This window comes from Ursus maritimus, unplaced genomic scaffold (genome assembly GCF_017311325.1).
Source record: "Ursus maritimus isolate PB19 unplaced genomic scaffold, ASM1731132v1 scaffold_12, whole genome shotgun sequence".
NCBI classification, from domain to species: Eukaryota; Metazoa; Chordata; class Mammalia; order Carnivora; family Ursidae; genus Ursus; species Ursus maritimus.
The window spans coordinates 59946286-59962307 of NW_024423564.1; the positions used below are offsets into that span (position 1 = coordinate 59946286).

A 16022-nucleotide genomic window follows, 5' to 3' on the forward strand; every position below is an offset into this window, starting at 1 on the left:
CTCTTTGACTTTCTTATAGTTGCCCCTAGAGTCTTAGTGGATTTTGAACACAGTCTTCTCAGTCTGGTGCAAATTAGATAGCTACTCGGTAGCACTAACGGTTACGGGGAAGGAGCAGCAGAGTGACCTCAGAAAGCTCCACTCTCAGCATACTCCTGGGGGGTGGGGGGGAGGAAATGCCAACGCTGCCCTCAAACAGAGACCGGAGCAGCTTGCTGCTGGCACCTGGAGGACATGGTCATCAAAACTCGTCTGTAGTTAAGTCTTTCATGTGGAATAATGAGAACTTTCTGCTAAGAAATATGAGAAAAGACAGGTGGGTTTTCACTTTGCTGGTAACAGTATGGGTTGTCCCATCACAGTGAGCCTCTGAAGCAGAGAACAAAGGCTGACTATGGAGTGGCACGCTCTGGGGGCACTCCCACCCCCCACGCACCCAGAGCAGCGCTTCCGCCTGACCGGGCCCCTCCGCCTCGGAGGCCACCTCCCCCACCGCTCCCCTTGGCGGGTGTGTGAAGGGTTGTGGTAGCTATGCACGTGCAGGGCGTCCCCTAGTGGCTGACTGTAACACTAGCAGTGCCGGCGATTGAGGAAGCGCCTGATCCGTCTTGACTGCTATGGTCGTCACCATCATAGACCAAGAAAGCAGGGAAGTGCGCGTGACTTCTTGGGCCACAAAGGATCGATCATTTAGGGGGTTAGGTAACAAGGCCTGGGGAGGGACAGGAAAGGAGAAGAGTAGAAATACTGGTGCACAGCTGGAGTAGGAGGGGCTGTCTTGACTGCAAACCTTAGTATCTTATTCTGAGAAATTCAAAGGGAAGGGTGCCCCTGGGAGAATTGAGTAAACAGAATTTATAACATTTTAGGTTCTTTGTTTTCGTATCTCTTTACATCCGTGTATCTCGTTGCGCTGTTACATTTATACAGATGCTCATATTAGGAGAAGGGAAAATCTGCTTTTCAGCATGCAGGGGTCTGGTTGTCCTGTTTGGCCTTCTTTCTCCATCACAGTAGCCTGTGAGTGTGTCCCAAAGCTCTCAAGAAGCTTGAGCCAACATCTTGGAGGGATTTTGTTTCTTGGATAGTAGGTGGGCCTGAGGTTGGTTTATCGAAATCCATTTTGCTTTCTCAGCATGCGTCTTTTCTCTCTGTGTGTTTTAGGATTTTCTTGCTGGAGTGCAGTGTGAGAGAAGTGCGAGTTGCTGTGGCCACCATTCTGGAGAAAACCCTAGACAGTGCCTTGTTTTATCAGGATAAGGTCGGTGTCATTTCTTAGAATTTATACAATCTGTTCCTACCAAGTGTTCTAAATTGCACATAATAAGAAAGAGAGCCTAGGATTGGAGTCTGGTAACTTTGCTGCCTAGAACGCACCTCTCGTGGACTGCCTTTCTGATAAATGCCAGGGTAGAGGGCATGCTGGCCTTGCCTCCTCCTATCCCAGGAGTCAGGGTAGGCTAGGAATTTAGGTCTGCTCTAGTCTGCTTCAGGAATTTCTAGAGCACTGGTTTTTCAGAGTCTCCTCGCAGGAGTCTGTGTTAGATTTCGCTGAATTGAGACTAACATGAGTCTAGAGACTCTAGTCTAGACCAACAGGCATTTGGAGCCCCACTTGGCTTTGTCTCTTTCCTACTAAGCGATTTGCATGATACAAATCCTGCAATTGGCAGCCAAACCAAATAGTGCCGTCCATCCAGGAGCAGCCGCCAAGGTAGTGTCTTCATCGGTCTCTGTTACTCCCTACTCTTTGTTCCTGTTCTTCTGGACTTCTTCCTCCTAATTCTATTTTCTGCAACGTATTTTCTGGTTCACAGTTCCACACATGCGAAAACAAACCATGGTATTTATTACTGTCCTCAATCGCCCCAAATTTTAAGTCTTAGGGAAATAAGTGACATATGCTGTAAGTCTGATTATTCAATCTGTTATTAAGTCCTAACAAATATAGTACTTCTTCCCAAGTTTGCTGTTTCAAACAGCTGACACCACATGGAAAACTTTGAAAAATGTTATTTGCAGATACGATTGGCTCCTTGTAGACATTGGCTGGAGGCCGTGTGTCTCAATAAATTAAATGCAAATTCTAGGAATTGCTGCTTCAGATCCAGATGTTACTCTGTTGTTCAACCTTGAGCAAGTCCTTAAAGAAAGATACTAACCCAGTTATAGTACCTGGCACCCTTCAACGTGGCCCAGCCCGGAGGTCGCTGTTCGACCTGACAGGCTTAGGAGCTTTGTTCAGCCCAGAGTGAACACGGAGGTCAAATACACCCTTTAGGGAGGACCTAGAAGGAGACTGTGTCTCAATTCCAGGGATTGTAAAGAAGCTGACATTTGCTCTAAGGCACTGGTTTTCAGTCAGCTAAACAGCAGGGCCATTTTTCAAACTTCACCTTACCTGGATGCAGAATATATAAATTCAGTCATTGGGAGCCACTTAGGACAGTTCGGATACCATTGCTCTGAAATATCCCCATGGAGCTTCTCTAAGATATTTAACATAAGGGCCTCTCACTGTCCTCCTTCCTCCCACGTGCCAACCCAAACAGAGGCTAAAAGCAGAATTAGTGCAGTCTCCCTACAGATGGGGTCAGGCTGTGGCGTAGTTGTCCACCAACCTCTGGAGGCAGGAGCACAGGTGGTAGGAAGGAAAGGGAGTGGTGGAGGACAAAAGCATGCGAGCCATTGCCTCAGTGAATTCTATCTGCTATCCAGCTGATGTATTTTATGTCTATTTCCACCCCCACCCCCATCATGGAAATGGTGCCTCTGGCCACCCACTTTCTATTGTAAAGTACTTTGAAAAGGAGGTGCTATGTAAATGTAGCTTTTACTGTATTTATAATGAGTGTGACAGGACGGATGGGAATATTTCAGAAGCCTGTGAACACCATCGTCAGGGGAGAGGAATTCACAAGAGTAGTAATAAGCTCGTCTTAATTCTCCAAGCACAGATGAATTTCTAGGGACTTGTCCAAAACCAGTTGGGGTGGGAGGGAAAAAAGAAGCAATGTGATAACCAAAATGGTTTCTAAACAAATAAAATGTTTTTCAAAGCTTTCCATGAGGCGTCAGCGGGCTTTCAAGTAAGTTCACGGTTGAGTTGATATTACCGTTGTCATTCTGTCAGGCTGTTGCTCCCCATTTGCTCCATTGGCTTGATTTCTGGCCCCTATGCCTGTGTCTGTGTTTTTTATTCTTTGCATCTGTGATTATGTGAAGAAGTAGCATAGCGGAGGGAGGGATTCAGACATGTTCCCTCTAAACCCCCCTGCTTTCTTTTAAGAGACAGAGAGAAATTGGCTCTGCAGAAATGTGACCATTAGCCATAGAGTCCTGCCCTTGAATCTGAAATCTAGAAAACAAGACTAGGCTTTCCTCTTAATTGTTTCTACAGTACCCATCTTTCCCTGGACGATAAAAGTGATGGTTCTGTTTTTGCTCTCCAAAGCACAAATCCATCTGAATCTGAGACTGGATTGTACCGATCAGACTTGACTTTTGTTCTTACGGTGATTTGCTTCAGGTTAAGCCTGTTACAAATGTCTGTCTTACATTCTTTTTCTTTACATGATTTCGTCTTTCTTCTAACCAGTTAAAAAGCCTTCATCAGTTATTGGAGGTACTGCTGGCTCTGTTGGATAAAGATGTCCCAGAAAACTGTAAAAACTGTGCCCAGTACTTTTTCCTATTCAACACTTTTGTACAAAAGGTAAGTGATTTTTTTCTAGTATCTTTTTCTTAATATAGCAGATTTCTAGTCTAAAGGAATTTTTTATACACTGAAAAAATGTGTACTGGTCAATACTAGAGTTAAAGGTACGGTTTTATGAGGGTTTCTTCTTAAAAATCGTAATTTATGGGGGCTCCTGGGTGGCTCAGTCGTTAAGCGTCTGCCTTCGGCTCAGGGCGTGATCCCGGCATTCTGGGATCGAGCCCCACATCAAGTTCTTCCGCTGGGAGCCTGCTTCTTCCTCTCCCACTCCCCCTGTCTGTGTTCCCTCTTTCGCTGGCTGTCTCTCTGATAAATGAATAAATAAAATCTTTAAAAAAAAAAAAGTCGTAATTTGTGGGTTCTGCTCCTTGCCGGAATTCTGGTACAGTAGGTAGTCGACGGCAGCGAGAGGCTGCATTAGAACTAGGGCCTCAGTGCCTGTGTGGCCTCCCCTGGGAAGCAGTGTGAGGTTGGTGAAACTCCAGAGTTTTAACAGGTACTTTCTGTATGTAGATGATAGCATTTAAAAACTTACCCTTTCAAACTTCTCATTTAACTGTGTTTTTAATACAAATTTTTGTCTGGATAGATCTGTAACTTGTCATTGTCGGTATCTTGTGACAGCAAGGTATCCGGGCTGGGGATCTTCTTCTGAGGCATTCCGCTCTGCGGCACATGACCAGCTTTCTCCTCGGGGCCAGCCGGCAAAACAATCAGGTAACGCCTGCGGCTCTGTGGCCCCTGTGACGGCCATGGTTTCCCTGCCTCATTGTTTCTCTTTGTAGGCGATGAACATATTTCATCCTGTAAGAGTCCAGGTGCTAGTACTACGTAGCCTTTAAAGTTCTTTGAACTTCAATTGTTTTTACAGCCTCCTGGTAGAATTTAGTCTGATGATAACCCTGGGAAATGAGTAACGAGACTATCAGTCAAAAAGTGTCCTAGGAGGAAAGGTGGGCTCCAACTAGGGGGTTTCAGAAGCCTTCAGGAAATAGTGGCACCGGGGCCTCCACTTGCCCTCGGCGACTGTGGGCAAGGCCGTTCGGGCGGAGGTTGCTGGCGTGGGGGAGCTGGTCACGGGCCAGGACGTGACCCCCCTGCAGAGTAGTGTGGCCTCATGATGCCTGTTCCCGTACAGCGCTCACGGCCAGAGAGCGAAAGGGAAGTCGTCTGTGACAGTGGCGCTAGCTGGATCCGAGGATGGCTCTCCTGCTTGGAGTTTGTGCTGGCGTGTTTCTCCCATCATCGTATGTCTTCTGTTTGACAGATTTAAATGTGAAAATTGTGACTTTGCACCAATGATAAATGCCGCTTACAGAGCGCCTCTTAGGTGCCAGGCATGCTGGTTACTTCACACGCTGTGCCTGCCATAGTTCAGTAAGAGAAGCATTTTCCTCCCCATTCTCAAGCAGGCATCAGAGCTCAGAGAAGTTAAGTGACTTCGTGTAAGGTCACAGAGCCAAAGCGTCATGGAGCAGGGGCTCAGACCCAGCTCCGCTTTCGCCTCTCCCTAACACATCACATAAGCACGTGTTCCTTTCTCAATGAGGGGACACTGACTTGCTGCCCAGGGCTCCCCTCAGCCTCCTGTCGTGCCGCCTGTTGCTCTCTCTAGCATTACCAAGTACTGCCACCATGGTATGCTCTGTGTGTTCTCTGTACGTTGACATTCACCATGTCTTTGTTCACTGTATGCTCCTTCCCTTCTGGGACTCCAGGGACACTGGCAGTTGATTGACATTGACCGTAATATAAATAAGATTTAATGTAAGTAATAGTGTCATATAATCCATATGGTTTTACCTTTATGGAGTACACATAATGTGGAAAACATTGTCACTTTTCATGTTTCACTGGATCCTCACAGCCATGAAGTGAGCAGGTAGGTCATCTCTGCTGTTACACAGAGAGGTCAGGTGCCGCGACGGGAAAGAACTTGCCCACACGCACCTCGCACGGTGACTAGCACAGGGGGGCCTGGCCACCAGCTCCCCAGCCTCCCAGGTTTTCCCCATCGTACTGGGGTACAGCAGAGTTACCCAGCACATTAGGAGCAGTCAGTACCTAAATTGAATATAGAAATGGAACTATTTTAGAAAGCAAGTTAAGAGTGTTTCTTCGGGGAAAAAACACTCTTCAGCCAGCTTAAAACCCGTGACTTTTTTCTTTGCTCTCTTCTGCTATCAGACATTGAGAAAGAATCATGGCTCAAAGTAACATGAGCCAGCACATCCTTTCCCTTCCTTTTCATATTATGTCTAACCAGAACACTAACATCAGTCTGTCTTTTTAGGTTTTGTTTTTTAGTAGGGTGTACTCCCAACATGGGGTTCAAGTCACAACCCCTAGATGAAGAGGCGCGTGCTCTACCGACCGAGCCAGCCAGGCGCCCCTAACATCCAGTCTGTCTTCTCTGTCGACAGATACGTCGGTGGAGTTCAGCACAAGCACGAGAATTTGGGAATCTTCATAATACAGTGGCATTACTGGTTTTGCATTCAGATGTCTCTTCCCAAAGGAACGTTGGTGAGCTTTCACATATCTTTAATCCAGCAAAAAAATGAGGTCAGAGTGATTTGCCAATAATGCATGGAGACTAATAATGTTAGCGATTAAATGAATATTACTTCCCATTTGGCTATTTGATATTTGAGGAACACTTAAAATTTTTTGTTTTAATATATGTTAAATTTCACTCTATTTTATTAGTTGGTCACAAGAGAAAGTCAAATCATTTATTTGGTGGGGTGGGGTATACAAGTATTAAAAAAACACTCTGGGATGAGAGGCTAATTCAGGGTTCATTCATCACCATAATTGGCACGGCTAATCTAGTGGGGAAAATAGCCAAGTGTGGGTTGGAGTCTCCTAGCGATGTGAACTTCACCAAGCCACCTGACCTTTCTGATCCTCAGTACAAAATGGAAATACTAAAAACATAATTCCCCAGGGGAAATGAGGAGTAATCAGATAAAATGTTAAAATACTTTGTAAAGCTAAAGAGGATTCAGATGTAACTTACATCACTGAAATATGTTTAAATGCAAGATGTAGTTGGTACCTTTCCTGTTTTGTCCCCCAGAACCACTAGCTCAGTCCTCATTTCGTGCAGCTGAGACGCGTGTTGCCTCTGTGCCTATCCAGTGTTCTAATCTATGTGCCTAGCACATTTTTATACTGTTCCTAGGCCTCGTCAGGACAGCACCAACGGCAATAACAATAATAGTACAACAAAGCAGCTGAAAAGTCTCCAGGGTGTTCTGTGTGCTGTGTGGAGCTCAGGGCTATGTGTTTAATCCCCTCCGCAAGTCTGTGAGGGATGGTGCCCTTCCACAGGCGGGGAGGCCGGAGCGCGGCCAGGCTCGTAGCCCGCACAGGCCTCAGCCGGGAAGCGGCCTAGGGAGAGGTATGTGAGGCATGCCTCGACCACCAGCAGCTGTGGCAGGCGTTCCTGTGGTGTGACAGGAAGACCTGCGGGAAATCACAGAGCATCGCTCTGCTCTAGAAATGCATCCTGGCTCTCTAAAGCCCCACTGGGGGGCGCTCAGTGCCTGTGAGGCAGTATGCTTCCTTCACTCTGACTCATACACCTGAAAAGACAAGGCTGCCTGCCTAATTCATGGGTGCAGACAGGTTTGTGAAAGAAAGTCAGAGTGTGAGTTCTTGTTTTCTAGCACATGGGGTGACTCACCCCCGCCCTGTGGGTCAGTTCTCCTTAGCATAGGTGGTGGTGGCCAGTACTTGCGGGCAGTTGTTGGAGAACAGCTGTCTTGTCCGGCATCTCCTCAGAGGCATTTGGGCATTTTCTGTCATATTCGATATATATTTTTACTTCTTTGAAAGATTGTCTTGGGAGATCTAAATTGTCACCCGGCAACTTAGGCACACACTGCAAGTAGGTACGCGCTTTCTCCTGTGTGCGTGCCTGGCTTCCCCACTAGGCCGTGAGGGAATGGGCTGTAAGTACCGAGCCGTCACGTGTGTCAATCTCTGGAGAACCGCTTCACCTTGTAGGCGTCTCTCTCATGAAATAACATCAACTGAGACAGCCTTGGTTTCTTTGGTCTCCTCAAGCTCCTGGTATGTTTAAACAACGGCCACCCATTAGCGTCGCCCCCTCCAGCCCTCTGCTGCCCCTCCATGAGGAAGTGGAGGCCTTGTTGTTCCTGTCTGAAGGGAAGCCTTACCTGTTAGAGGTATGTACTCGGTCTTCTGGAGCCTTTTTCTTCTTGTTATTGTCTACTTAAGGAAGAATTTCTCTTAAAATTTTTCACCTGTAACTCTGATGTTAAGAGAAGAAACGATTCTTTCAAATAAAATTTTCTTCCTGTCTATATGTCAGAAAGAAATGAGCAGCTGAAGAGAATTTGTATTAGTCCTGTCTGCAGCAGGGATCAGACCTCTGGGCCCAGCCCGGCTAATTTCCCCTCCAGGTCTCAGGAGGTGAACAACACTTTAGCAATCACGGATACTCCGTTTATCATCAGAGGATTTCGTTCCCCATCTTTTGTGTGTGTCTCTGGTGCTGCAGTACCGCAGCCCTGGGGCACACGTGTTCTGTAAACTGCAGGAGTATGGGAGTGGGCTGCTCACGGCCCTCCTCTGCCCCCCACGCTGTGCGGCCCGTCTGCAGCCTGAGTCCCTTCCCCTTCTGCCCAGAGCTACCGACTCTTGAGATCATAATCCTCCAGTTCCGCTTCCAAAACTTGATTTGCATGTATAAACCCATGAGCCTTGTGGCACACTGGTTTATTAATCATGTCAGTAGTGCTGTGCTGTGTATCTCCCTTTTCAAGTTTTTTTAGCTTAACATTGTTTATTTTGGGGATCCATCCGAGATTCTTTTAATTTAGTGCCGGGGCCGTACATTTGGGGCATTTACCTTTGAAAATCTGATGAAAGTGACTCCCGGGAAAAGTGCACATTTGCAGATTTCGTTGAGACAGACTTTGTCCCGTAGCAGTTAAAGAAAGCCTGTTTTGAGGCAGTGTTGAAGATCCTAAGTCTGAGTACATTTTCATTAAAATCAGAAACAACGTATCGACAGTTAACTGTGACCTAAGAAAATCCGCCTCGTTTCACGCTCTCTTACTAGGTAATGTTTGCCTTGCGAGAGCTGACCGGCTCGCTCCTGGCGCTCATCGAGATGGTGGTGTACTGCTGTTTCTGTAACGAGCATTTCTCCTTCACCATGCTGCATTTCATTAAGGTACGACCTCTGTGAGGCCTGGCGAGAGCTGAGAGCCTGCCACTGAGACCCCAAGGAAGTATTCCTTTGCCCCCAGGCAGTAGGTTTCTTTAAATAACCTCAGTTGCTTTTCCTAATCATAAAAATAGTATAGGCTCATTTTTTTAAAAAATACAGAGTAAAAAGAACTCAGAGTCTCACCACTCATTGATTATCACCATGAACATTCTCCTACGTCTCCCTTTATTTTCTCTGCATGTATTTTGACATGATTGGAATTTTACTGTCTTTGTGATTCTGTGTCTTTTTGTCACTTAACATTATAAGTATTTTCCCGTATCATTAAGTTACCTCTGAGAAAATGTCATCTTCTTGTGTGCCATAATTTACCTAGCCTTCCCTTCCTAATGAGGCACGTTTGCACTCGGCTCAATTTTTAACTATTTAGAATATATTTTCTAGTTAATGATACACCGTGGTGACCATTATTATGTGAAATGATTTTCCGATTTCAGGTCCTTTTCCTAGGCAGCGTTTTAAAGATCAAAAGTAGGTTCTTCTTACCATCTGAAATAGCGACGTAGTCCCTCCTGAAGCTCTGACAGCGTTACGGTTACTTTTACATGTTTTACACCGAGCACCATTCCAGGCATAGCACATGTTTACCTCACTCAGTTCTCGGGTAGTACGGTGTTGTGAATACTGTTACTGTCACTATTTTACAGTTGAGGAAACTGAGGCACAGAGTAAGTGACTGTCTCCCTGTGTCACACAGCTAGTAAGTGGCAGAGTGGGAATTTGAATGTCGGTGGTCTGGCTCCAGGGCTGTGCTCTGAACCATGTTGTTCACTACCTTTCTAGGGATTACCAGAAAAACCTTTAAGCCTGCACACATTTTTATTAGGTATTTGTTTTTGTTTTAAGTTTTCATCTTTAACTTTGAATTACATGGATGATACCTGTCTGCATTTTCTTTGTGAAAAATTAAAACCTACAAATAAGGCCAAAGTCCACTTGGACCACCACCAACCAACTTTGTCCCCTGTCCGCCCTTCTCCAGACCCCAGGGATCGGGACTGTCACCTGGATATGTGTCCTTCCAGGCCTCTCTCTGAACGTACACCGTTTATAGTAGTCCCTGCCCACAGGGGCTCTGGCACGCCTTCGGGCCTGCGCCAGGGTTTGTAATAGTAACACATGTAGTGTGAACAGGCAGCAGGTGATCGGGGGACCGTGCGTTCAGGCTCTTAGTAAAATGTGTTTGCCTTCAGCTCTTTCTGTGCAGCCCCGTATCAGAGGTGATTGTGTGTGTCCTCTTACCCTGTACTAGTTCTATGACCTCAGGCGATTTCCTCGTCTGTAAAGTGGGGGGAAGTATGACTTGACCTCACAGAGGGTGAAGATTCGGGGTGCCTCCTTAGTGGCGGCCCTGGCACCTCAGAAGGGCGGTGTCGTAACGCCGTGTCCTGTCCCGCAGTACACACGCACGAGGCTGCTAAGTGCACAGCAGTGTGGTTCTTACAAACCTTCACACCTTCTTCAGGGTGTCCTGGCAGAGTTTTCTATTTCATAAGCTGACTTTTCTTACGTACGTCCTTCATAGCCCACTTACCCCAGAGCACATATCCTAGGAAACAGAATAGGATATGTATGAATGAAACAGAAACTCTGTTTCTGTAAAATTCTCTCCTTTCCTTTCTGCCTTTCTTCCTCTCTCCTTCCTCGTGTCGTAGTCCAGTGTGACAGTGTTGTGGTGCGCCAGTCCGTGGAGACTGCGTTAGCCCCAGGTTGAGCCTTCGGGCAGACTGAGGCCCAGCCAGGGCAAGTGAGAGCAGTAGGAGTAGAGCTTGAGGCCAGCCATGTTGCTGGCCACTCTGACGTGCTTTCCACTGAAGACTCACTGGAATCTTTATGCTTCTAAAAAATATTTCAGAACCAACTAGAAACAGCTCCACCCCATGAGTTAAAGAATACGTTCCAACTACTTCATGAGATACTGGTAAGTGAAAGATGTTCTGAGCCTCTTGTGTTAATTAGGTTTACTAGTCAGCACGTGTTTGCAAACAGAAAAGTGTGTCCGTGTATCATTTTGCACTCACTTGGCCTGCACTTGGTGAGTCCTCTGTAAGTCAGGCAAGTTTTTGTCATTACTGCTGAGGGGCGAGTGGTAGGAGACGACCTCGCGGGGACCCCCCAGGAGGGAGCTGGACAAGTACAGGAGGGATAGTGCAGAGGGCCAGGGAGTGTGGATGGCCTTGCTGTGCATGGGGGACCGTGCTGCGCCCAGAAATTTTCTCTTTTAAACCTTGTGATCACTGAGAGGTAAATTGCTGACTCTACAGTTCATTCGAATCTAAGACACCATTGACTCTATGTGCTGCTAAAAATACTGTTTACAAGCCACGAAACTGGAATGTGATTGACTGTAGGGTGCATCCCAGTTTCAGAAGTATGAAAAGCAGGGGAGAATTCCGTTGTAAGCAGTGAAATGTTTAGCAAAGTGGAGGGATTTGCCCAAGGCCACCCTCGAATTAAAGTGACAGAGCCAGGATTTGAGCCAAGCAGCTGGCCACCAGAGCTGGGTGCAGGGATTGTAAGTAAGTAAGTGGCATGACGAGTAAGTGGTTGCTCATCAGGAGAAGGGGGAACTGATGCGATCTGGGGGGGGGGGGGGAAAGCCCAGACCAGATCATGAGAGGCTGCTAGTGTGCAGAGTATGTGGGCTTTTTCCCGTAGGCCCATGGTTGCACACAGGTGGCCAGGTTCTGCCTCTGTGCCTGTTTTATTTGACCCAAAGTTGTTGTGTTTTGTAATCTCTGGCTTTTGACCTATCTTGAGAAAAACCAGGTACTGTGGTGAATTGGCCCCATTTCCCGCCTGCCCCAGTTAGCTTGCCCCCCTCTGATGAGGCACGTGCTGCCCAGTCCCCCTCTGTCCTCGCTGCTCCATGTCATCATACCTAGCCCACTTGTCGTTTCTTGTCCTCCTGGCCTCTGTAGACATTGCAGTTGGCAACCTCTGCCGTCCCTGATGGGCACTATGGGCAGGCCTTAACAGGAGAGTGACGTGACTTGATTTAGGTGAGAAAGGTTCCACTGGTACTTGTTTTGAAGGACTGACTGAAGAAGGAAGCCAGGTTGGAATTAAAAGACCACGTAGGTGTGTGTGGCAGTAAACTGGGAAATAACAAGGCCCGTACGAGGAGAGACAGGGCAGAGGCGGCAAGGGACGGGTCTCCACGTGTTTGGGAAAGAGAAACAGTAGACTTCGGTGACTGGGTGAGAGCCGATGAGCGCCTGGCCCAGGGCTCTCTAAACAGAGGGAGAGACCGGGTTCCCTGTAGGTCCCTGAGACCTAACATAGACCTGGGCACAGGATGGGCATTTAATAAACATTTCTGAGCAAGGACAGACATCCTGGATGGCATTTATAAAAAGCCTGTCTCTCTGGTCCTTTTACAAAATATGGAAGATTGTTGCTCATCAGGAATAGGACCGTGTATTGTTCGTCTGCTCAGCAGCAAAACACTGAGCTTACTGCCCTGTGCACGGGTCATTGCCAGGCACTAGGAGTCCAGCCATGAGCAGGACACAGTTCCAGCCCCACGTGGCGTGGCGTAAACCTCCTGGCAGCGTGTAGAGCCTGTGTCATAGCAAAACTCCAGCATGGTTTTGGTAAACAGTTTAGACCCTAAACCTCTTATCCTTGGGACCATGAAATACACATCCTTGTAGCCCAATGTAGCTTCCTATAGAGAACTATAGAGGTAGTAGGGAAGAACACAGAGATAGGAAATGAATGGATCGTCAACTATTACTTAATAATTTTTCATCTTTAGTTTAAAATTTAAGGAGCACCTGGCTGGTTTAGTCAGTAGAGCACGTGACTCTTGACCTTGGGATCGTGAGTTTGAGTCCCATGTTGGGGAGTAGATTGTACTTAAAATAAACAAAATAAAATAATAAAATTTAAGATACTGTTGAGATATCTGCCAGTGACAGGTTGTTCATTGGTATTGGGTTTTGTTAAGTTAGAGCTAAATTAATCTCTCGAACAGAATCGTTTTTAGAAGACACCACTGAATAGCCTCATACAAGTTCCTTCTTTCATTTACCAGCCCTTGTGTCCTTCCATCACAGGTCATTGAAGATCCCATACAAGTGGAGCGAGTCAAGTTTGTATTTGAGACAGAAAATGGATTATTAGGCAAGTAGCCTGGCCTTCCCGAGAAATGTCTGTAGCCAACACACAGCCAGCCTGGTTGCCCTGGCCGGCCTCCTCCCCAACCGCCCTGCCCCGGCGCTCTGCCCCAGTGCCGGTCAGCGAGGGCCCTGGGAGAGGCCTGCTGGGGCCATGGGCTCCCGCATTCTGGTCAGGAGACGTGAAACCAGAGGGTCTTACCAGCTGGACACTCTCCCACTTGAGTCAGCAAGGTGCAGCTCGGGGTCCTGTTCCAGGGCCGGCTAAGAGTCAGGGGTGCTGTGACTTTTCTCAGCAAGCTAATGGCTCCTTTCTGGTGCCAGAAATCTTTCAGTCCACTCTGCGGCCATTGGGGAGGGGAGAACTAAAACCTCAGGTCAGGATGTTGTCAAGCTCATGAAATAGGATTGTTTTTATTTTTTTACCTGTGGTATGAACGTATCCAAATTTCTCTACTCACAAAAGCTTTTTGCAGCTTTTTTTTTCAGAAGGCTAAAGTGGCTTTAATGAGCTGTTTCTTAGAAAAAGTGAAAAGTGCGATTAGAAATCGTCCTCTCCCAACACCCACCACCCCACCAGTATTCCCAGTTAATCTGAGTCACTTTAGATGTTGCTCTGTGGCAAGAGATTGGAGACCTCCTCTTATTGCAGCAAAGAAACGTGAGCTAAAAAGTTGTATAGTCGCAACATTGCAGGCCTCCAAGCGGCACCCGGCTTCTCCGGAACTTCCAGACCACACACTCCTCAAGAGCCCACACCAAGGATTGTTTGTTTTTATGTCCACAAAGCACAGAGCAGGAAGCATTTATTGAACTGAACTAATATCATAAATTTCCATTTATCAGACTTCAAGTGTTGTAACCGCTCTTCTGTCGGGAGCAGGGAAGAGTTTGGAGGTTTCTGAGTGAATAATAGCTGTGGGGGTTGGAGTTCCTTTCGGTTCTTCTGAAAGCCAAACTCCCACGCCACACGTGTTTCTGGAATACCACTGAAAGCAGTGTCCCTGCCCATTGGAACTGGGGGGATCCTACTGAGCCCGCACCGCCACGCTTTTAGCTAAGCGCCCTCTCTGCTACTCCAACCAGGTGGTTGTGAACGTTCAGGAGAAGAGAGTGGCGTTAGTGGGACCCACTTTCCGTGTCGTGCTTTCTTGTCACATTCCCTCTTCTCTTCACCCAGCGCTGATGCATCACAGCAACCATGTGGACAGCAGCCGCTGCTACCAGTGTGTCAAATTTCTCGTCACGCTTGCTCAGAAGTAAGTACTGACTCCAAATGCAGGCGGGACATGGTGTCTTTAGTTACAAGTCAGATCTGACCGGGAAAAAACATCTCCTTGGCTTAGTTCCTAGAGAGCCCGACTCAGTGCTTACTTGGGTGGTTCAGGACCTAGTCACGTGATCTCGAAGAGCGGTGAAGGGGGCGTCAGAAGAGCAGCAAGTCTTACGGAATCCAAGAAAAAGGCTAAACCAGCAGGCTTTGTGCAGGAAAGGCAGGAATCGGCAGATTCGGGGACCTTCAAAGCAAGAAGCGTTCATGAACTTTCACTTGAGATAGCTTTCAGTACTGTCGCTTCACTACCAACTCTGTCATGTTCTAGGTCCCCACTTTCGAAACAGTCTCTCAAGAGACGGACTCGCGTTACAGCTGCTTAGACTCATGAGCTCAGGCTTGTGCTGAATACGTTGCCTTCCTCTCATTTAGTCTGTGAGGTCAGACTCGGTCAGTCCGACAGCACGGGTGGCGCGAGTGCCATGCCTGCAGCCCGAGCTCGGACCGGAGCACAGGCTGATGGCCTTCAGGGCAGGGGTTCTTTCTTTATTTAATTGTGGCAGAATCTACACAACATCGGATTTGTCGTTTTAACCATCTTTAGGCGTCCGGATCAGTGGCGTTAAGTACCTTCCCATTATTGTGCGGTCATCATATCTTCCCATCTCCAGAACTTCATCTTCCCAGACCGAAACTCTGTCCCCACTCAGCACTAACCCCGCACTCCCGTCCCCTCTCCCCCCAGCGGCCACCCTTTTACTGTCTATGAATTTGACGACTCCAGGTGCCTCCTGTAAGTGGAATCGTGCAGGATGGGTCCTTCTGTACCTGGCCGATTGCACTTAGCCTGACGCACTCCGGGTTCATCCGTGTTCTGGCCTGTGCCGGAACCTCCTTCCTTAAGGCTGAATACCGTCCCCCTGTGCGGCTCTACCACGTTTTGTTAGTCCGTTTAGTAGTCGACAGCCACTTGGAAAGCAGAGGTTCTCGGTGTGAGAAGGAGCCTTAGTGGCTTGCTGCCTCAAGCCCCCGGTGTAGTACGCGGGCCGGGAGCGGCCGCACGGCGCCCGAGTCCCCACCCAGCCTTCTAGCTTAACTGATGTTGCCCCATATTTTACTCATTCTTAAGCGTGGGGATTGCCCTCCTTGGGTTTGTGCCAAAATAAGAAATCTGATGAGCCTAAGCTGCTGCACGTGAGTGTCCTCAACAGATGAATTGAGAGCCTCGTCCAAGTAGTGCGTGCACGTGCATTTTCCAGGACGTAGCGTTGTGGACACGGATGGAGACCATCCTGCCACAGTGGTGGGTGTGTTAACTACTAGGCTTGGTATTGGCAGCGTGACAGCAGAAGTACTTGCCTAAGTGGCATTTCCAAATCGTGATGGGGCCGCACGGTATGTCTGATCCCAGCAGACATCCGTGTCTTTAGAGCCATTTCCGTGTCCTCCGTCCCTCCATTCTGTGCACACAGTGTCGCTGTCAGTACTGTCTCTGAATATGAAGGACGGCTATCTAAGCGGGCAAGTACGTGCACAGAGAGAGGGCTCCAGGACCACACTTTAAAATTGTTTTTCCCCTAATATTCTTATTCCAATTACAAAAATGTAGAGGTCAGTTTGGTTCTGTCAGGAATCATTTATTAA

The 16022-nt window shown here is 47.6% G+C and overlaps 1 protein-coding gene across 1 annotated transcript in view; it reads left to right on the top strand.

Annotated features, from left to right (window-relative positions):
• The window catches only part of USP24 (ubiquitin specific peptidase 24), a 132763-nt gene that overhangs the window by 110436 nt on the left and 6305 nt on the right, over nucleotides 1-16022 (top strand). The window contains exons 56-64 of the mRNA XM_040627260.1: nucleotides 1165-1261; nucleotides 3599-3715; nucleotides 4343-4435; nucleotides 6142-6244; nucleotides 7793-7914; nucleotides 8814-8927; nucleotides 10840-10905; nucleotides 13046-13112; nucleotides 14286-14364. Coding sequence (XP_040483194.1) covers nucleotides 1165-1261; nucleotides 3599-3715; nucleotides 4343-4435; nucleotides 6142-6244; nucleotides 7793-7914; nucleotides 8814-8927; nucleotides 10840-10905; nucleotides 13046-13112; nucleotides 14286-14364 — 858 coding nt within the window. The remainder of the gene's footprint in view (nucleotides 1-1164; nucleotides 1262-3598; nucleotides 3716-4342; nucleotides 4436-6141; nucleotides 6245-7792; nucleotides 7915-8813; nucleotides 8928-10839; nucleotides 10906-13045; nucleotides 13113-14285; nucleotides 14365-16022) is intronic.